General features: G+C 42.7%; 1 protein-coding gene across 1 annotated transcript in view; it reads left to right on the top strand.

The window, feature by feature from the left end:
* The window catches only part of NCR3LG1 (natural killer cell cytotoxicity receptor 3 ligand 1), a 33,597-nt gene that overhangs the window by 314 nt on the left and 14,784 nt on the right, over positions 1-18,499 (top strand). The window contains exons 2-8 of the mRNA XM_077321614.1: positions 4,312-4,662; positions 4,905-5,231; positions 7,134-7,232; positions 11,148-11,546; positions 11,893-12,204; positions 13,795-14,109; positions 17,955-18,266. Of these exons, the coding sequence (XP_077177729.1) occupies positions 4,312-4,662; positions 4,905-5,231; positions 7,134-7,232; positions 11,148-11,546; positions 11,893-12,204; positions 13,795-14,109; positions 17,955-18,266 (2,115 nt within the window). The remainder of the gene's footprint in view (positions 1-4,311; positions 4,663-4,904; positions 5,232-7,133; positions 7,233-11,147; positions 11,547-11,892; positions 12,205-13,794; positions 14,110-17,954; positions 18,267-18,499) is intronic.

Raw genomic sequence — 18,499 nt, 5'->3', positions numbered from 1 at the left:
GAGTAAAGGTGCGTGGAACGAAACCTAGGCGGCTGGAGTGGGCTTTGGCCGGCCTGGCTTTCAACGGAGGAGCGATTTCTCCCGGAGTGCGCGTGGCCCGCACTTACATCCAATGGCGCGCGTGAACTAGGTCGTTGGTTTTGACGAACGATGAGATTTTGAGCGGGGGTGGAGGGGATGCGTCAGGGTGGGGCTGCTAGTGGTCCCGGTCCGCCGACTGCAGCATTACCACAGGCGGCTGCTTCCTGGAGCGCACTGAAACTGCCTTATACTGCCACCTAGCAGCCTGTCTATGACAGCTAGTTGTCCGCTGAAACGACCCCGACCCCCCAATACTACAAAGGAATGCCTATCGGGGACCGTGGGATCTGAGTCAATGCCCATTGAATATAACGGAGCCAGGAATGCCCGCTGATATTCATGGCTCCCTTGAAAAGTTGCAATGAAAGGCAGAATAGATTCAGAGAAATGGGGATGGCCCAACATGGTTCCTTTCAAGTACAGTGATCGGATTGGGTGAAAAAATGGTCCCTAGGAGTAGTTTAAGTGTTCGGGACTTCGATGGACAGACCCAGAGTGTGGAATGAGTAATCTAGGACTTGAATGAGAGTCTCTGGACAACCCCCCCCCCCCATTGCTTTCACTCCTTGGGGAGGTGTATTACTAGTTGTCTAGACAGGAATGCTTAATTTGGCAACAGGGAATGCTCTGTTGCATAGCTAGATGGCACTGCAGTGATCCTAAGGATAAACAGTAACCTCTAGGGATGAGGAAGCTTCCCTGCTCATATTCAGAAGTCCCAAAACTAAATAAATAATTCCAATCTATTGCATTAGTGAGGCAGAAGCAAATCTAGCTTGATTTTTCTTAGTCACTGCTGTTTCTCAAGTGAAATAAGGTAAAGGTAAAGGTATCCCCCGTGCAAGCACCGGGTCATGCCTGACCCTTGGGGTGACACCCTCTAGCGTTTTCATGGCAGACTCAATACGGGGTGGTTTGCCAGTGCCTTCCCCAGTCATTACCGTTTACCCCCCAGCAAGCTGGGTACTCATTTTACCGACCTCGGAAGGATGGAAGGCTGAGTCAACCTTGAGCTGGCTGCTGGGATCGAACTCCCAGCCTCATGGGCAGAGCTTTCAGACTGCTGCCTTACCACTCTGCGCCACAAGAGGCTCTAAGTTAAATAAAACTGATTCAAAAATGAATTTCCTCCAAGCAAGACTGGCCAGGGATTCTGTTGTTTTGGGGGGAGGGCATCATCTGGGCATGGAATTGGGGTCACTGTGGGTAGTTGTGAATTTCCCGCATTCAGCAGGGGGTTGGACTAGATGAGCCTGGAGGTTCATTCTTTGATTCTATTCTATGAATTCAAGAAAATATAGGGAGTCAAGGCATAACCCTCATCTGCCAGCTCATCAGTACAAGTGCTTTGAATCAAGCATGATTTTTTTTTCTTATGCATGTATGTAGGCAAAATTATAATATGCTATAAAATCTAATTGGAAAACCTATTTTGCAGGATGTATGCTCACTGGGAAGCAAATTCTTTGCAAGTACTTGTCTTGCAGAATGGGTATTTGTATGTTCATCACAAATTATTGCTTAGTTGAAATATCTTCCTAACCCAAACAATTGCATTTCTTTGCTGAGGTGACTTTACAGCAGTATCTCTCCTTGTAGTGAATGGAATTTTTTTGTACTTGAATATATGGCAATAAATGAGACCTCCCACAGACAAAATAGGAATTTCTTCATAAATAGGGGAATTTTGAGGATATGCAGGAAATAACTCTGATGAGTTTGTAGAGCCTTTGCCCATTATCTTCATGAACTTGTAGAAGAAGGCAGCTGTGCTACAAGTCTGAGGGAGGGCAAATGTTATCCAAGTCTTAAAAAAACAGAAAGAATGGTGAAGGGTCTTCAGAAAACAGAAAGAATGACCCAGGGAATTGCAGGCCAGTCAGTTTGACCAGTGTATCAGGATTAGGGATTTCTGAATGTTCTAGAAATTCATCAACTATACAGAAAAATATTTTTAATTAAAAAGGAAAGGAGAGGAGAAAACTTTGAATGACTGACAAGGAATGAGCATTTTCATAGCCCACATGGAGCCACAGGTAGGTAGCCCACAGGTAGCGTTGCTAATCTTTGGCCTGGCAACCTGCAAGAGTGGGAGCCAGAAATAAATGGAAATGGAATTATGCAATGGCAGGACATTATTTCTGCCTAGAAAAACAGAAGTCATCAATATTGAAGGGACCACAGTGTTACAGATAACATGAATAAAAGTAAACACTGAAAAAAACATACCATTCCTATCATTCTTAAATTAAAAAACACACTAGTATTTTAATACAAACTATTTCGGGATATCTTCCTATTAGTTTCTTATAAAGAGTGATAACCTAAGTGTGTATATAACCTAGTGCGTTATACTGTTATGTCTTAATTGTTTGTCTTACTTGCACAATTCTTATAAAAGTAAAGGTATCCCCTGTGCAAGCACCAGGTCATGTCTGACCCTTAGGGTGACACCCTCTAGCGTTTTCATGGCAGACTCAATATGGGGTGGTTTGCCAGTGCCTTCCCCAGTCATTACCATTTACCCCCCCCCAGCAAGCTGAGTACTCATTTTACCGACCTTGGAGGGATGGAAGGCTGAGTCAACCGTAAGCCGGCTGCTGGGCTTGAACTCCCAGCCTCATGGGCAGAGCTTCAGACTGCATGACCACTCTGCGCCACAAGAGGTTCTACAATTCTTATAGATTCTTTATAAATTATATACTTCTGAAATCCACTGTGGAGATTGCTTTAAGACCATGCAGCTTGAAGACAAACATATTTGAAGATGATACTAAACTGGAAGGGATAGCAAAGACTTTAAAAGATAGAATCAGGATACAGGATGATCTTGACAGGCTGGAAAACTGGGCTAAAATGAATTTTAATTAAAGCAAGTATAGTGTCTAGATCACGCAAGGTGATGTTACCACTTTACTCCCCTGTGGTTAGGCCTCTCAGAGTACTGTGTTCAGTTTTGGGCACCACAAATGAAGAAAGATGTAGAGAAACTAGAGCATGTCCAGAGGAGGGCTACAAAGATTGTGAAGGGTTTGGAGACCAAGTCATATGAGGAAAGGTTGAGCTTGAGCTTTGTCTGTTTAGCCTGCAGAGAAGGCGACTAAGAGGTGATATGTTAACCATCTTCAAATACTTCAAGGGCTGTCATAAAAAATGGAATAGAGTTGTTTACTGTTGTCCCAGAGGGTCAGACCAGAACCAATGGGTTTAAATTAATTCTATATGCTATTAAAGGCTTCTTGTTGTTGTTAAATTAATTCAAAAGAATTTTGGGCTAAACACCTGGAAGGTTCCTTACAGTTAGAGCAGTTCCTCAGTAGAACAGGCTTCCTTGGGAGGTGTTGAGTTCTCCTTCTTTGGAAGTTTTCAAGCAGAGGCTAGTTAGTCTTCTAAATGCTGATTTTATTATCTTAGGCAGATTGTGAGTGAGTGGGCAGGAAGGAATGTGTCAGTGTTTGTCTCTTGTGGCCCTTCCTTGCATACCTAGGGAATTGCTGATTGCCACTGTGTAATGGTAGGTAAATTTCTTCTGGCCCAGGCTGGCTTCTGGAGATTTGTTCAGCGGGGGGGGGGGGGAATCATTTGGGCATGAAATTGGGGTCCCTATGGGTAGGCAGGTAGTTGTGAGTTCCTGCAATGTGCAGTGGGTTGGAATAGATGACCCTGGAGGTCCCTTCCAACTCTATGATTCTATATTCTAAGTAAAATGAAAATACTTCCAACAAGAGTTGAAAGTAAATTTGTTGGACACTCAGTAAATGAACATTCTAACTGACACACTGAACAGTATCTGTGTGTCTTCACCCTTCATTTAACAACAATGGCTATTGGTGGAAGGAAATGGAGACAGATGTGGCATAGACTTTACTGTGCAAATGTGTTGCTCCAAAATGGCCAGCAGTTCCCAGCACAGGTAATGACATCATCGACCATGCCTGCTTATGGAGCTAAATTTAGGGGGGAAATGCTATAAATCCTTCCATCCTCCCGAGATCGGTAAAATGAGTACCTAGCTTGCTGGGGGGTAAGCGGTAATGACTGGGGAAGGCACTGGCAAACCACCCCGTATTGAGTCTGCCATGAAAACGCTGGAGGGCGTCACCCCAAGGGTCAGACATGACTCGGTGCTTGCACGGGGGATACCTTTACCTTTAATGCTATAAATAATACATTATTTGACAGAGCATTTAAATGTCCATTTCCAATAATAATTGATTTTTCTTTATAAAGGAACATTGGAAGTACAGATGGGAAGCCGGATGATAGTATTTTTGAATCAAGATGTTTGGCTTCCATGTAATATATCTGGATACAATAATCGTGAATTAGATATCCAGAAAATGGCTGTTACCTGGTCTCTAAGGATTCCTGGAGGGAGTACAGAAAATACATTGTACTCAGTTGTTTCTGGAAAACATACTTCATACAGACATGGCCTGCAAATGGATGAAAGTAAACTAAAACGAGGAAATGCTGAACTTATTCTTCCACAAATACAGATTAATGAAGAAGGAACATATGTTTGTTCTGTGATTGTTACTCCAGATAAAGCTGAAGGAACCAAAATGATAGAGATAGTTGGTAAGTGGTTTTACCAAGCATGTTGGGTGAATTTTAGTTTGAAATGGCACAACACTGTAGCCAAAGTTTTCTTTTCCGGGATTCAGGGTTGGGGGGCAGGTAAAAGATGTGTTAATACAAAAACATAAAACAAAACAAAAAAAACTCATCAACACCACTGAAATGAGACAGAAGTACAGTGATAATTGAAGTAGGAGATCATCCTAAACTGACAACTGATACAAATGTTTGTTTCCCTACAGCTCAACCTGCTGTCATCCTGTCTCCCAAGGAAATTACTATAGAAAGAGACAGGGAAAAAACGTTGTCATGTGCAGTACGTAATTTCTACCCTGATTTGATTGACATTCGCTGGCAAAAGGATTCCAAACAAACTCCAAATAAAAGTGTATCTGCTGAAGAAATTTGCACAGGGTCATCTGTAGAAAATGGAGATGGCACGTTTAGTGTTACCAGTAAATTAAGACTTCTACCGTCTTTACAAGATAATGGAAACATCTATAGCTGTATTGTGGATCACAAATCATTCTCCACCAAGCAAGTTTTCAGTGCCATCTTGACAGTAACAGGTATTCTTTCAGCAGTTACTTTTTCTCTCTATCTGCTGTGATTTCTGGTTCCTTTTCAGAACCTGTTATTGTGATGATTTCCATGACTGGAATGTAGTAGTGGATGGATATGAGTTGTTCAAGAAAAAACAAAAGGCTAGAAAAAGAAGCAGAGTGGTACCATATGTGACAAGAGGGTTTGCTTGTCATTAAATACTGGAGAAGTTGGGTGGAGGCCCAGTAGAAAGTGTTGGGTGAGGGTGAGGGGAGAAAAGACAAACAGTATTGTGGCTGGAGTCGGCTACACACCACCCGACCAGGGTGAGGAGCTGACCTCCTTGCACAGCTCGACAGTGTACCCAAGCAACATGACCTTGTAGTTATGAGGTACTTTAACTTCCCTGATGTGTGCTAGAAGTGTCCAGAGTCACACAACTTCCGGATTTGCCTGACCAGCAACTATCTTTTTCAAATGGTGGAGGAAACTACGAGGAGCTCAGCTATATGTGACTATATTAATGAACAGGAAGGAGTTGATAGATGGAGTGAAGGTGGAGGGGGGGGGTTTGGGGGGAAGTTACCATGTTATAGAATTCCTTTTGGGAGGGGCTGCAAGGAAGTTTGTATCCAGATGTGTATGTAAGATTTTAGCAAAGCCGGGAATTCAGAGAACCTGCTTTGACTTATCATAATAGTATATAGATTATTTGGTCCTTTAAAAAATGCTACTATTATATTGATATGTCACTATCAATATAAGCATGTGCAAAAATTTTAAAGGGTGTGTGCGTGCTATGATGCCACCAATAACAACATACCCTTCCTTGAAAACTCAGGGACATTCCATACCTCTAAAAACATAGCGTTAAATACCTGCAATTCCTTAATGCTAAAAAAAAAAATGCACCCCTCTGCCATTTCTCACCTCCTTGCTCACTCGCTTTCTTCCATTTTCTGACGCTTCCAGGCACTCTGCATGGCTGATTAAAATGGCTGCAGAGAGGGACTCGCAATACCAGAGAGTCTCCGCCTGCCTGTCAATCATGGCAGCCAGCCAATCAACTTTCTCCTAGCTTTAAAGGGAAAGCAATATATTTTTAAAGTAAAACTTCTCCCTTGCTAAGCCAATACATATAATCATAGATGCATACTGCATAGTTTAATGCCAGCCCATTTTGGAAGTTTTACACTATGAAAAGAAGTAATTTCCCCCCCCCCCCCCCCCCGATTTTCTTCTGCATGTATGGACCAACACATATTCGTTGCTCCAGGCAGCTTCCTACACAACAACAGCAACAACAACAAAACGTTCCAGGGAGAGGGAAAGGGAGGTGGGCATGAGGGCAGGTGCTGGAGATGGAGATCACACTACATCTGGCCAATTTGGTGATGCACAGTCATTTCGCTAGTGGTTGCTGGTTATTCTCCTCCCGCTTGCACAATATAGTTGGGCAATCAACTTTATGTGATTCCCCAACTACCATTTTAAAATGGAGGATGTAGCTGCCAGTTTGCTGCTGGAATGCTGGATGCTGACAATGTCGTGTAAAACGACATTTAAAAAAAAGCGTCTGCAAGAAGTAACCCTTTCACTACGTTTTCTGGGTGCGGAATAGCCCTCTGATTATTTAAAACATGTATGGAATAAAATAAACTGACTCCACAACTGTGAAAATGCAGGAGAAAAGATGTGCAGAAGAACTGTGCCCAAACTCATTCCATTGTTTGTATACACAGTGCCAATGAAATCAGCAGAAAAACACTATGGTAATTTTAGTCTCATATGTCACCTTTTCTTGTAATATATGATAATAAACTGCTAATGCTATTTCCTTATGGTAAGGTATGATAAGGCTGATATATTTTGTAATATACAAGAGGCAATAGAAGCACAGTTTATGCTTTGTTTGTTTGTTTTTACAGATCTTCCACAAAATTTAGGATGGTTAGCTGGAGTGGTGGCTGGACTGATAGCAATGTGTGGTTTTGCTGCATTTTTGTACTATTGGTTATTTATGAAAAGTAAGTAATTTTAAATATACATTGTGGCAGTAATCACTTACCAAAATGAATTCATTCTCACAAAGGTTTATGCTTATAAGAGTTGGTTCTCATCTACTTAAGACTGTAAACTTCAGACAAGAAATTGTCCAATGAGGATGTGGAATGTACATCTGGGAGTTTAATTTTTTTTCAGACTTGAATCCTGACTTGTCCAGGGAAAATAATACTTTAAAAAGTGTATGATTTTCCATCTGCTCCAGAGTTATGTATGTCAATTATGAATAACCACATTCAAGTGGCATAGCTTGTTGCTGACCTATTATGCTCCATCACTCATTTGTGGAAAATAGCTAGGATCTCCCAGGTTTGGAAAGCTGTGATTCCAGCTACAGTTTTCTATGACATGTATATAGGTGTCTGAGTTATAAATGTGGAGTTCCTGTGGATGGTTTGAAGTTCACTCCATACCCCAACCAATCCATCTGTCTGCTATTGCTGCCTAGAACCTCACCAGTGGACTTCTGCTTGAAGTCTGCACTCTTTAGCTGGAACAGGCCTTTGAGCCAGCAGTTTCCTGCACTAGAGACAGGCTTGTATCATGATTTTCTCCTAGGTATCTGAGATAAAGCCTGGATTCCTATGAGAGTTTGGGGCAGCCATTTGGTGGTGGTAGGGACACAATGGCGAGGACCTATTTCCTTGTTTGTAGAGCCACTGATACTAGGGAGTATGAGACGGGTGGCAGTCCCACCCAACGGAGACCTGGGTGTGTTGAGGTTGGGCCTCTTGTCGTTTAGATCCTGCTGCTGAATAATAGAGCAGTAAATGAAAAACTACCATTCAGGTTTTAATCCTGGATAAGTAGACATGTTTTACAGAGTTTAGTCTGGATGAGTCTGGGAGTGTTACTCTGAGCCAGCTGTGTTCTCCAGTATTTCTGTAGGATAGCAGGCTAGGCCAGAGGAATAAGGGTAGAGGTATGGTGGTCTTTTGTGATTCAGTCCTTATATTGAGGTGCCTCATCAAGCAGTCTGTCAGTTTTGAGGGTGTACTTTATTCATACGTTTATTTACTATAAGGTCATTGACAAGCATCAACACATAGGTAAAACCACAGTAAAGGTAAAGGTATCCCCTGTGCAAGCACTGATTCATGCCTGACCCTTGGGGTGACGCCCTCTAGCGTTTTCATGGCAGACTCAATACAGGGTGGCCTTGCAGTGCCTTCCCCAGTCATTACCATTTTACCCCCCAGCAAGCTGGGTACTCATTTTACCAACCTCGGAATGATGGAAGGCTGAGTCAACCTTGAGCCGGCTGCTGGGATCGAACTCCCAACCTCATGGACAGACAGCTTCAGACAGCATTTCTGCCACTTACCACTCTGCGCCCCAGTAACATTATTAAATTAACAACCAAGTCACTTAACATCAACCAAAGATTTCCGTATACTGGCAATATAACAGAACTTTGCGACTGTATAAGAAATAGAATTATCATTATCTGCAAGTAAGATGTTAACTAACAGATTGTCAGTATAGCTAGAGAACTGCAGTAGCAAAGGTGAAATTAGACTACTTCTGATATCCCATTAAAAATCACAATGCTGCAGAATATAATTGATTCAATTGCACCTGAACTGCAAGGGCACGGTCAATCCTTCATAGGCACATGCTGTAATCTTCCGCTAAGCAGTGCTGATGGAAATGCATTGATATGTGATGTGTGTGAAGTATGGAGAGGTAGAAAATCCCCCCCAAGACTTTAATAGCCTGCATAGACTTGAAAGTAGGGCTATCTCATTTTGCAGCTCAGTATCCATAAGCTGTTGGTAAGCCAATTGCTTTCTTGCCTATATTCCATTTCTAGTAGTAGTATCCCATTTAGTATCTAGTAGTATCTCATTTCTTGATTATCTCTGTGCACCAGGTGGGTTGTGGGCTAACTGATAGGAAGAAAAGAATGATGACTACAGGTTGAAGGTAAAGTCTCAGACAGTAGTTAATTATAACTATCCTTGCCCTAATCTTTACTTTTATCAACCCCACCTCTTGATGGAGAACCACATTGACTGTACATTTTGGGGGCATTAGAGAGGGCTCTGAGAAAGCCTGCCTGAATTTTCTCTAAAGGATCAAAATTGTTATAAGGGGGGGGGGGAGAGGATTGGAGACAGCAGAGAAGGGAGAAAAAAACCAAAAGGCAAATATCTACTGAGAGAAGTTTAGGCTTCTGGAGCTTCTGCTGAAAAAAGTTAGGGCTTCCCCTTTAAAGCATGGAAACTAGGAACTGACACCCTGGCCAATCAGGGCTTCTCTACCACGAAGTTCAGGAATTTGAAACTGGCAGAGCTCCGCATGCTTTCTCAATATGATTCTTCAAATACTGAGGGTTATATCCACTCTAGGATATTTCAGGATAAACATAGGGTCATGGTTGTTGCAGAGGGAAAATTTAAATCGGACAAAATCAAAATGGAAATCGCATTCAGTGGAGATGGCAGGGCTGAATCAACCTGGGATTGGAATAAAAGCTCCGTGCAGACTACACCTAGTTGAAGGGAGAGGAGGCAATATGGTACAACCTTATCTCATCAGATCTTGGAAGCTAAGTAGAGTTGGTATTTGGATGGGAGACTATCAAGGAAAGTCCTGCAGAAGATGACAATGGCAAACCACCTCTGCTTGTCACTTGCCTTGGAGGCCCCTTGCTGGGATTGACATGGGTCAGTTGCGATTTGATGATGCTTATATATTTATGTAATCTCACTGGGAATAGCCAGTGTGTTGCCATGTATGGTCACAGAGACCCATTTGCCTTATATAGGTATCTGTGGGTTGTTTTTCAGTTGAAGTCCTCATTCGCACTCAAGTAGCCTGAGGACAAAAGAACTTCTGTCTTCAGACTTTAGTACAGCTGTTGTATTAGGTTCTATACCTGGTTTGGGAGATTTCCCAGTGTTGGGAACTGCACATCCAAATAAGAAATCTGATACAGTGATGTATTCTTGGCACAAACCCTGAAAGAATCGTCTGAAATCAAAGGGAGTTTATTTAGATGAATAATTAGCAAACTCATATTATGGTACTAGTACAAATATAATAAAATAAATACTAGAATATTCCCAATCAACCTGCCCCCACCACTCACTGCAATGTGTTTCAGTTAGGGGTGGGAAATAGAATACAAAAGGCCAGAGTATGCAACAAGGGTTTATTGCACCCTATTTCTGCATGGATCCAAATCCCAAATTATAGGTCCAGGCAGCAAAAAATACAAATTATAAATCCACGGGAAACAACACTCAAGTAGCAGAGGCACAGAATTTTCTGCTCAAAAGACATTACTAGTTTTAGGTAAGCAAAATTCCCCAGAGTAGAGCACAGCTGAGCATGACTGAGTACCACACAGAAAGAGGTCAGGTGAACTACCAGGAGGTGAAAAGGAAGGAGTTTCAAGGTCCTGTGAACATTTCCAGAAAATGGAAAAGGAAGGGGAGGTTTCTGGGTGGGGAACAACTTTGGGTACCTCACTAAAGTTTTTTGTTGTTGTTGGAAAATTCCAACCACTTCAAATGTAATCATTCTGGATTAAATCCTTTTGACTGTAACTTCCTTCAAAGGTTTGATAGTCAAGCAGCCAGAACCCTCATACAAAAGTTAATTACTGAGAGATCTTCCTTAATGATCCAAATCCGAATACTAGATAAAGGGAGAGGATGTTTTCTCAGGCTGCTATTAGTCTCAGATAGAATGATTATAACCAATCCTGGTCATTTTCTGCTGGCTTTCAGCCTTTGTAAAGTAGGCAGCCCGAAAGATATTTTCTGGATGTTACCTGTGTGACTGGCAAAGGACTAGTTCTCGGGTGCCAGGATGGAAAGGCCAGCACTAAGGAGGCTTGATGGTAACTGGTTTTGCATTATTACTTACAGTTCAACCAACACTCCTGGCATTTATTGGAAATACAGAACTGAAGCATATGGAAGATTCAGAACTACAGTGCTTGATTTCTGGCTTTCGGCCCAAGCCATTAGATGTAGCTTTTTTCATCATGAAATCTAACAATGAAAAACAGAAGATTTTCTCCTGGAGCAGTAAAACAAGTGATGCTGAGAGCAGAGATGAAGACCATCCTCTCCTTACAAAGTGTGAGGCTATTAAAGTTTATGCAACTTTGAAAGAAGAAAAACGTCAGATTTTTCAAGTATCCTGTAAAATACATATAGTTCCAGATGTAAATCAGCTGGATAAATTTGAACTTTCACTTGAGGTCAGACATGGAGCCCTTCCACATGGTTTGCTTGTAAAAACAGCATCCTTTAAAGTCACAGGTAAGCAAAGACAACAATCTACAAAAATAGTTACTTAGCACTCTGACATAATTCTGTTGTCCTTTCCTGCATTTTTTGCTGGCTTCTAACTCCTAAGTACAGCCAATAATAGTGCATATGGAAATCAATGTTGGATTGCAGCGGCAATCTGATAGTGAGCAGTAGATCCCAGTGGCTTTGGACACCATATATGTGAACCAACCAGGAAGATCTTATTTATTCTTATTAATGTTTTTCCTTGAGAAGACTGTTTGCAATTTAGAGTGTACATTTATATACATACATATATACATATACATATATGTTTCCCCCCCTAGTTTTCAGACCTTATTGTTTTCTTTCCTAGCACCACCATCACTGGATCCAATCTGGTGCTCCACCGACATGCCGATATCAGAAGAGATTATGACTCTTCACTGTAAAATTCATTCTTATTTTCCCCAAACAATTGATGTGCATTGGAGTATAGATGATGAGCAACTTCCAGAAGAGCCCTTTTTAAGTGAGCCTAAGAAAGGAACAAATGGACTTTTCTTCTGCACTAGCAGTATAAAGTATCTTCCCAAAGCAGCAGATTCTGGAAAGAGACTCATATGCAAAACTAACCTGAGAGGCTCACATCACTGCAAAGAATCTGTTTGGACAATGAAAACTGTGGGTGAGTTGAAAAAGACAAACAGCCTTTTCTTTTAATGAACACTGTGCATTGTTTTTTTGATGCAGGGCAGTTTATGTAGATATAATCCATATTTAACTTTTATATATGCAGTGGACTCTGCTTGAGCCATTCAGCCCCTGCTTCCAAACTACTGGCAAATGTATCCGGGGGGGGGGGGGAGTCCGGCTGGCTGTCCATCAGGAGGTAGAGCTGGGTGTCATCCACATATTGGTGACATCCCAGCCCAAAGCCCTGGACCAGCTGGACTAGAGGGCACATATAGATGTTAAAAAGTGTGTGGAAGAGTATCACTCCCTGTGGTACTCCACATGGGAGCACAAAGGGGTCCGATAACTCCTCCCACACGGTGACACTCTGACCAGTTATGCACGGGAAATCCACGATTATGCATGCCCCTGCCATCAGTGCGGCCTGGCCAAGGTCCACGGAAGACCTACATTATGGAAACATGGGAATTTCTGCGGGCACTGGCAGGGGCTGGTGCCAGCTGGTGCTTTGCATAATCGACAGCGCCGGGCCTTTCAGCCTGCCCAGCCCCAACCTACAGTGTCCCTGTAGGAACACTGCACGTCCCTGCGAGCTCCGCGGAACTGCAGAGCCAGCAGGGGCATCGCTCTGCCCCCACCGTTGGGTGCAGTGGGTGGCTGTACCCTCCCCACTCACCCATGGCCGTTGCCATTGTTAACAATCCCTTCGGGCTTCTTGGCCCCGACCACTACCTTCCCCAGAAATGGCAAATGCAAGACTGGGCAGTAGTTGGCAGGGTCCCGTGGGTCTTGCAATGTTTTTTTTTTTTTTTTTTAGAAGAGGACTCACCACTGCCTCCTTAAACCCTTCAGGGAACTTGCCCAATGTCATGGAGAGGTTCACAATCTCCCTCAAAGTGCCTTCTATCCTCTGGTCACCTGGTTTGAGCAACCAAGATGGACAGGGATCTAAGGGGCAAGTGGTCGCTCTCATTGATCCCAGCAATTTGTTCCTTTCATTTAACAAGAGCCATCTGAAGCCATCAAACACATTAGGGGCCTGGAGACCAAGCTCTATGAGGAAAAGCTGAGGGACCTGGGAATATTCAGCCTGAAGAAAAGGAGGTTGAGAGAAGACACGATTGCTCACATTAAGTATTTGAAAGTGTCACTTAGGGGAGGGTGGGGAGCTGTTCCTGTGGGCAGTGAGGACAGGATTTGCAAGAATGGGATGGCTATTAGCAAAAAATGTTTACAATAAGAGTAATTTAGCAGTGAATCTGGCTGCCTAGAGAGGTGGTAAGAACTCCCTCCCTGGCAGTCTTTAAGCAACAGCAGGACAAACACTTGTTAGGGATTCTGTAGGCTGATCCTCCTTTGAGAAGGAGGTTGGACTAGATGGCCTCTATGGACAAATGCTATAGTTCTGTGATTCTCTTCTACTCAAAATCCGTATGTATTTGATAATTTTATTTGGTTTTTGCTGTTGCATTATTACAATTATAAATGTATGCAAAAACAAAGGAAAGTCCATGATTTTATTTCTAGCTTCGATCAAGTATACTAACCATTTTACTTAATGCTGCTGTGCTTTTCTTAACAGTGTGTAGGCCAAAAATCTCTCAAATTGATTGTGAGCCCAGTGTGCCAGAGTGTGCAAAAGCCATCACTTTGTCTTGTTCTGTGAAGGATTTCAGTCCATCTAAGTGTGACATCTGTTGGAGAAGAGGCTTTGAAAAACTCACTCATGCTCAAATTAATACAGAAGAGCCATATCTGGACACAACATCAAATTTGTACTGCATGAAAAGCCAAGCATCATTTACACCAAAGTCTGAAGATCACGGGGAAGAGTTTGTGGTTGAAATTAACCATTGCAACAAAATTACAAGATATATGCACAGACTTATGTTAAAAGGTGATTATTCAAATAGCTCATGTATATCATACAACCACCAGAGCTTCTTCTCTGAAGGGCTTATATAGACTTGACGTTGTTTCATTTACTTTGCTTTTTTCCCTTTAGTACCTGTTCTGAGTTGGAGAGGTTCTTTCCCCATAGGGATCCATTCATATGTAGCACATTATTTGAATACTAGGGGCAAAGCCCGTTGTATCCAAGAATACAACGGGCACTAGAGCTTGGCAGTGGGAAGAGGAAGGGTAGGAGTGGTCCAGTCTGTAAGGGCATGGGGTTGAATGTGTGTGTTGTATGGGAGGTTGTGGTGGCGTGGTGGCAAATGAAGGTGTGTCAAGAACCTGTGGGTGTCAAGAACCTGTGGTTTGAAATGTTTGTTGAGTGTAGGAGAGGACTGACCTTTGGGAATTTTGGCATAGTGGTTACAGATGAGCTTTCCAGACACATGTCCTCAGATATGTGAAGGGAAAATCAGACTGGAGACTCTTCTTAGGGGAAGATTACATGGCAACCAATTCCTCCCAGTTCTGCGTCATTTCCCTTCTTGTGTGAATTAGGCTAGCGATCCCCAAACCTGTGGGTTGCGGACCACATGTGGTCCTTCGACTAATTGGATGTGGGCCCCGAAGGACTCCTTCTCCCCCCTGGCCCTTTACTTTATCCCCCCCAGCCCTTTACAACACAATTCATTGTTGTGGCGTGTCTGTATCTTATTTTGAAGGGATGTTTAAACATTACCATAGCGATCAGAGAGTGTTAGGGCAGTGGTTGAGAGTAGAGGAGTAAACTACCCCCCCTCACCGGGCCTCAGTAAAAGGCGTTGAGTGGTCCCCGGTGATAAAAAGGTTGGGGACCACTGAATTAGGCCACATTCACCGAAATGCCCCTCTGCCCTAATACACATGGGGTAGTCACAGTACACAGGTGTCCGCCCTGTTCCTTCTTTTCCATTTTTTCACTGTTGATAAAATGTTATGTGCCCACATGCTTCTTTCATGGTTGCTCCTTAGAAGAATGGATTTTTGTACCCTATTGCTTACTACTCAAAGGAGTCTCAAAGCGGTTTACAAACACCTTTTCCATTCGTCTCTCCACAATAGTCAACCTGTGAGGTATGTGGGGTTGTGAGAGGTCTGAGAGAACTGGGAATGGGCCGCAGTGACCCAGCAGACTTCAGGTGTTTCAAAGCATTTTCCAATCATCTTCCCTTTCTCTCCCCATAGCAGACTCCCCGTGAGGGAGGTGGGGTAGCGAGCTTCACAGGGAAGCTGGCAACCCTAAGAGGAAGACTCTCTGTGCACAGCTGTCTTGACCTTAGTAAGGTTTTTTATACTGGTTTTTTATTTGCCAGGCCTGTGTTCTCATCCCCCTTGGCAGCCCTACTGACCTCCTCTCCCTTTGGTGGTCAGGAGCGGACTGGCAGCCACTTCTCCAGATTGCCCCTGGATGGATGGAATTTTGGTCTGTCCTGGTGAGGGGCCAAGGACTCCACTTGTCAGTCCGGGGCCAAGGGGCCCTCCCATCACAGACTGAGCCCACTCCAACACCCCTTACAGTTTTATTAAGAGGGAAAAGATAATGACCCCAACCTGGTCTCATAGAACAGTCTCCTCATTTCAAACACAATTTATTTCATTGTTTACTTTAAGGATGTTAACTATTAAGTCTGTAAGCTTAGTAAACACAGACTCCAATTCTTCAAAACAGCTCTTTTTATTTAGCAACTCCAACATCAAAGTCCAAACACTGAACAGAGAAAAGAGGCATGCTTAGGCACTTTTATAAACTTCAGACAGCCCGCCAGAACCCCTGACTGGTTCCAAGCAGGACAGTCTGATTGGACCTTAACAGGTCCACCAGATTGGTTAATTCACAGGCTGGCAGAAGCCTTTATTTGCATCTGCTGTCAAATGTCCACAGACATAACTTTAACTGTGACTGTCAGCCATTTCAGCCTTAAAGTGCCAAATTTGTGAGGAATGTGGGGTCATGAACTGGTTTTTGATGAAATTTTCCCATTAAAAAAAATCAATGGTAGGGATATCACTAAGGATTTTTTTAAATTGGGAAAACTCCTCTGGTGGAGGGGGAAATGGGGGTGTGAGATATGAGAGGACAGGGAGAAAAAATAGAACTAGCAAAAATCCCTCCACGGGTGCAGAGATGCAATAGTGGCTGTGATGGCATAGAAAGGGGGGGGGGAACCCAGACAATTGCTTAGTATGAGCAGTATGTTGCCATTGCAAATTACTCCTTAATGGAGAATTTTCCCCATGTGGGAGCGGCCCTAGTAGCACATTACAAGCATGCCAAGCCACATAGTACAGTTCATTTAAAATACAAAGCAAAAAAATAGAGGATTAGGAAGCGACCATATTTTATTTCAGAGAAGTTGTCTAATTTATATCCTAACCTGCATAGATAATAAAAAAAGAACCACAGTTTTCAATTCTGTAACTCACTCTTAATCAGCTGATTTTCTACACTGATATTTCATAGGGGCACTAGATGTTTTGAAATGTACTATAGACTATTGTTACTCTTCAGTTCTGCTATAACTCCTTCTGAATTCTTCCTGTATTGGACTATGATATAAATGTGGCCTTGTTTTGAATTGGTTGGCCTCATTTTCCATAAGGCTGTTTTTAATTCATTTATTTTAGGGCAGTGGTCCCCAACCTTTTTATCACCGGGGACCGGTCAACGCTTGAAAATTTTACTGAGGCCGGGGGGGGGGGGTAGACTTTTGCCCAGGAGCGCTGCTGCCGCCTCCTGAGCCCCTGAGCTCTGCTTGCTTTTCCGCCAACACCCCTGACTTCCCGCCGCCCACTGGGGGGTGCTGCCAGCAGCAGCTGTGCAGTGCCACGCCGAGGGGGAGCCCCAGCCATAGCGGCCGCCGGAGAACACCAAGGGTGAGCTGGCGGCAGAGTGGCAGGGCAGCCCCCGAGGCAGCAGCTGGGGAGGAGGACGAGGAGGAGCCGCAGCCCGGTACCAACTGATCCATGGACCAGTACTGGTCCCCAGACTGAGGGCTGGGGGTACTGAGAGACATCACAAAAGATACCTAATCCTTAGGGTGTCTTTTGAGAAGTCTTTACATTTGAATGAGATCAAGTCCGTAGTACTGACAAGACTCCAGCAGTTTCATCCACCTTTGTAGTGAGGCAAGAGAGCCAGGCAACCTCAGAGTTCTTATTTTCCTTTTTGAGAGAAAATTCATACCGATTTGTCTTTCAGTACCATATGTAGGCTAGTGACAGGAAGGATGTAGACATTTATTTATTCCCGATATTCATATGTTACATTTGCTATCAGACCAACATTCAAAGTAGTGCAAAATAAAGCACTAGAAATACAAATGTCAAAGATTAAGGAATGGCAAAAGTATTCTAAAATGACAACATCTAAACTAAAAGCTGGCTGTACTTGAATTAAAGGTCGATGGTAGATGAGAGAACTCCTATTACTCTCACAGAAGGGAAAGGAACATGAGGAAAATGTACGCTGAACTAATAACCATACCCATTCTGAGCAATGAAGGAGTATTAAATTGAATGTTTTAAATTGTAAAATATTCTGTCCACCTCCACTTTTCTTTTAGCGAAACTACTACTTTGGTTTCCCACCATTTACTTTGTGAAGCCTACAAGAACTTGCTTTGTGGAATACTTGCCACATCTAATCTAATTTAAACTATAACACTGTTGGTAAGCAGTCCTAGGCAGGTCTACCACGAATCCTACTCAGGCCTGTCAAATAGGCTCACTTCCAGGCAAATGTTGTTAGAATTGTTCTGGCAATTTGTGTATGATTTATAGTCTTCTTTTTGCTTTCCCACTTTGCAGGTTTCCCCAATATATCAGATATCATTGTTGATCCAAGTGATGCTGAGTATGGGATTCCTTTGTCTTTCACATGTAGAGTCCTGGATTTTTATCCCCAAAACATTAATATCCAGTGGTTTTGTGGTGATGATTTAGTAAGCAAAGATGTGCTCACAGAATGGCTAACAATGGACCAAAAGGACTCTTTCAGTTTGTTGTCAAGGCTGCAGATGAAACCTACAGCTTTAGATTATGACAAAAAAATTTGTTGCAAAGTAACACACAAGACACTGACAAAACCCATTACAAAAAGTTTATATTTAAACCTCCCAGGTATGTACCATGTGATTTCTTTTGTATTAAAAAAGTTATTACAATCACATTAAATCAAACAAGCTGTAAATAACAAGACACATTAAATCAATTGTTGTTATTGTTCTTTAGATTTCTATGCTGCCAATCTGGGGTCACTGGTGGCTAACATTTTAAAATACAATAAAATGCAACATTTAAACTCCATAAATTAACCCCACATCATCATCATACAGGATATAACTATACCATAA

Source organism: Paroedura picta, chromosome 2, assembly GCF_049243985.1.
Source record: "Paroedura picta isolate Pp20150507F chromosome 2, Ppicta_v3.0, whole genome shotgun sequence".
Lineage (NCBI taxonomy): Eukaryota > Metazoa > Chordata > Lepidosauria > Squamata > Gekkonidae > Paroedura > Paroedura picta.
The sequence above is the reverse complement of the archived record's forward strand: the minus strand, read 5'-3'. Positions and strand labels throughout refer to the sequence as shown.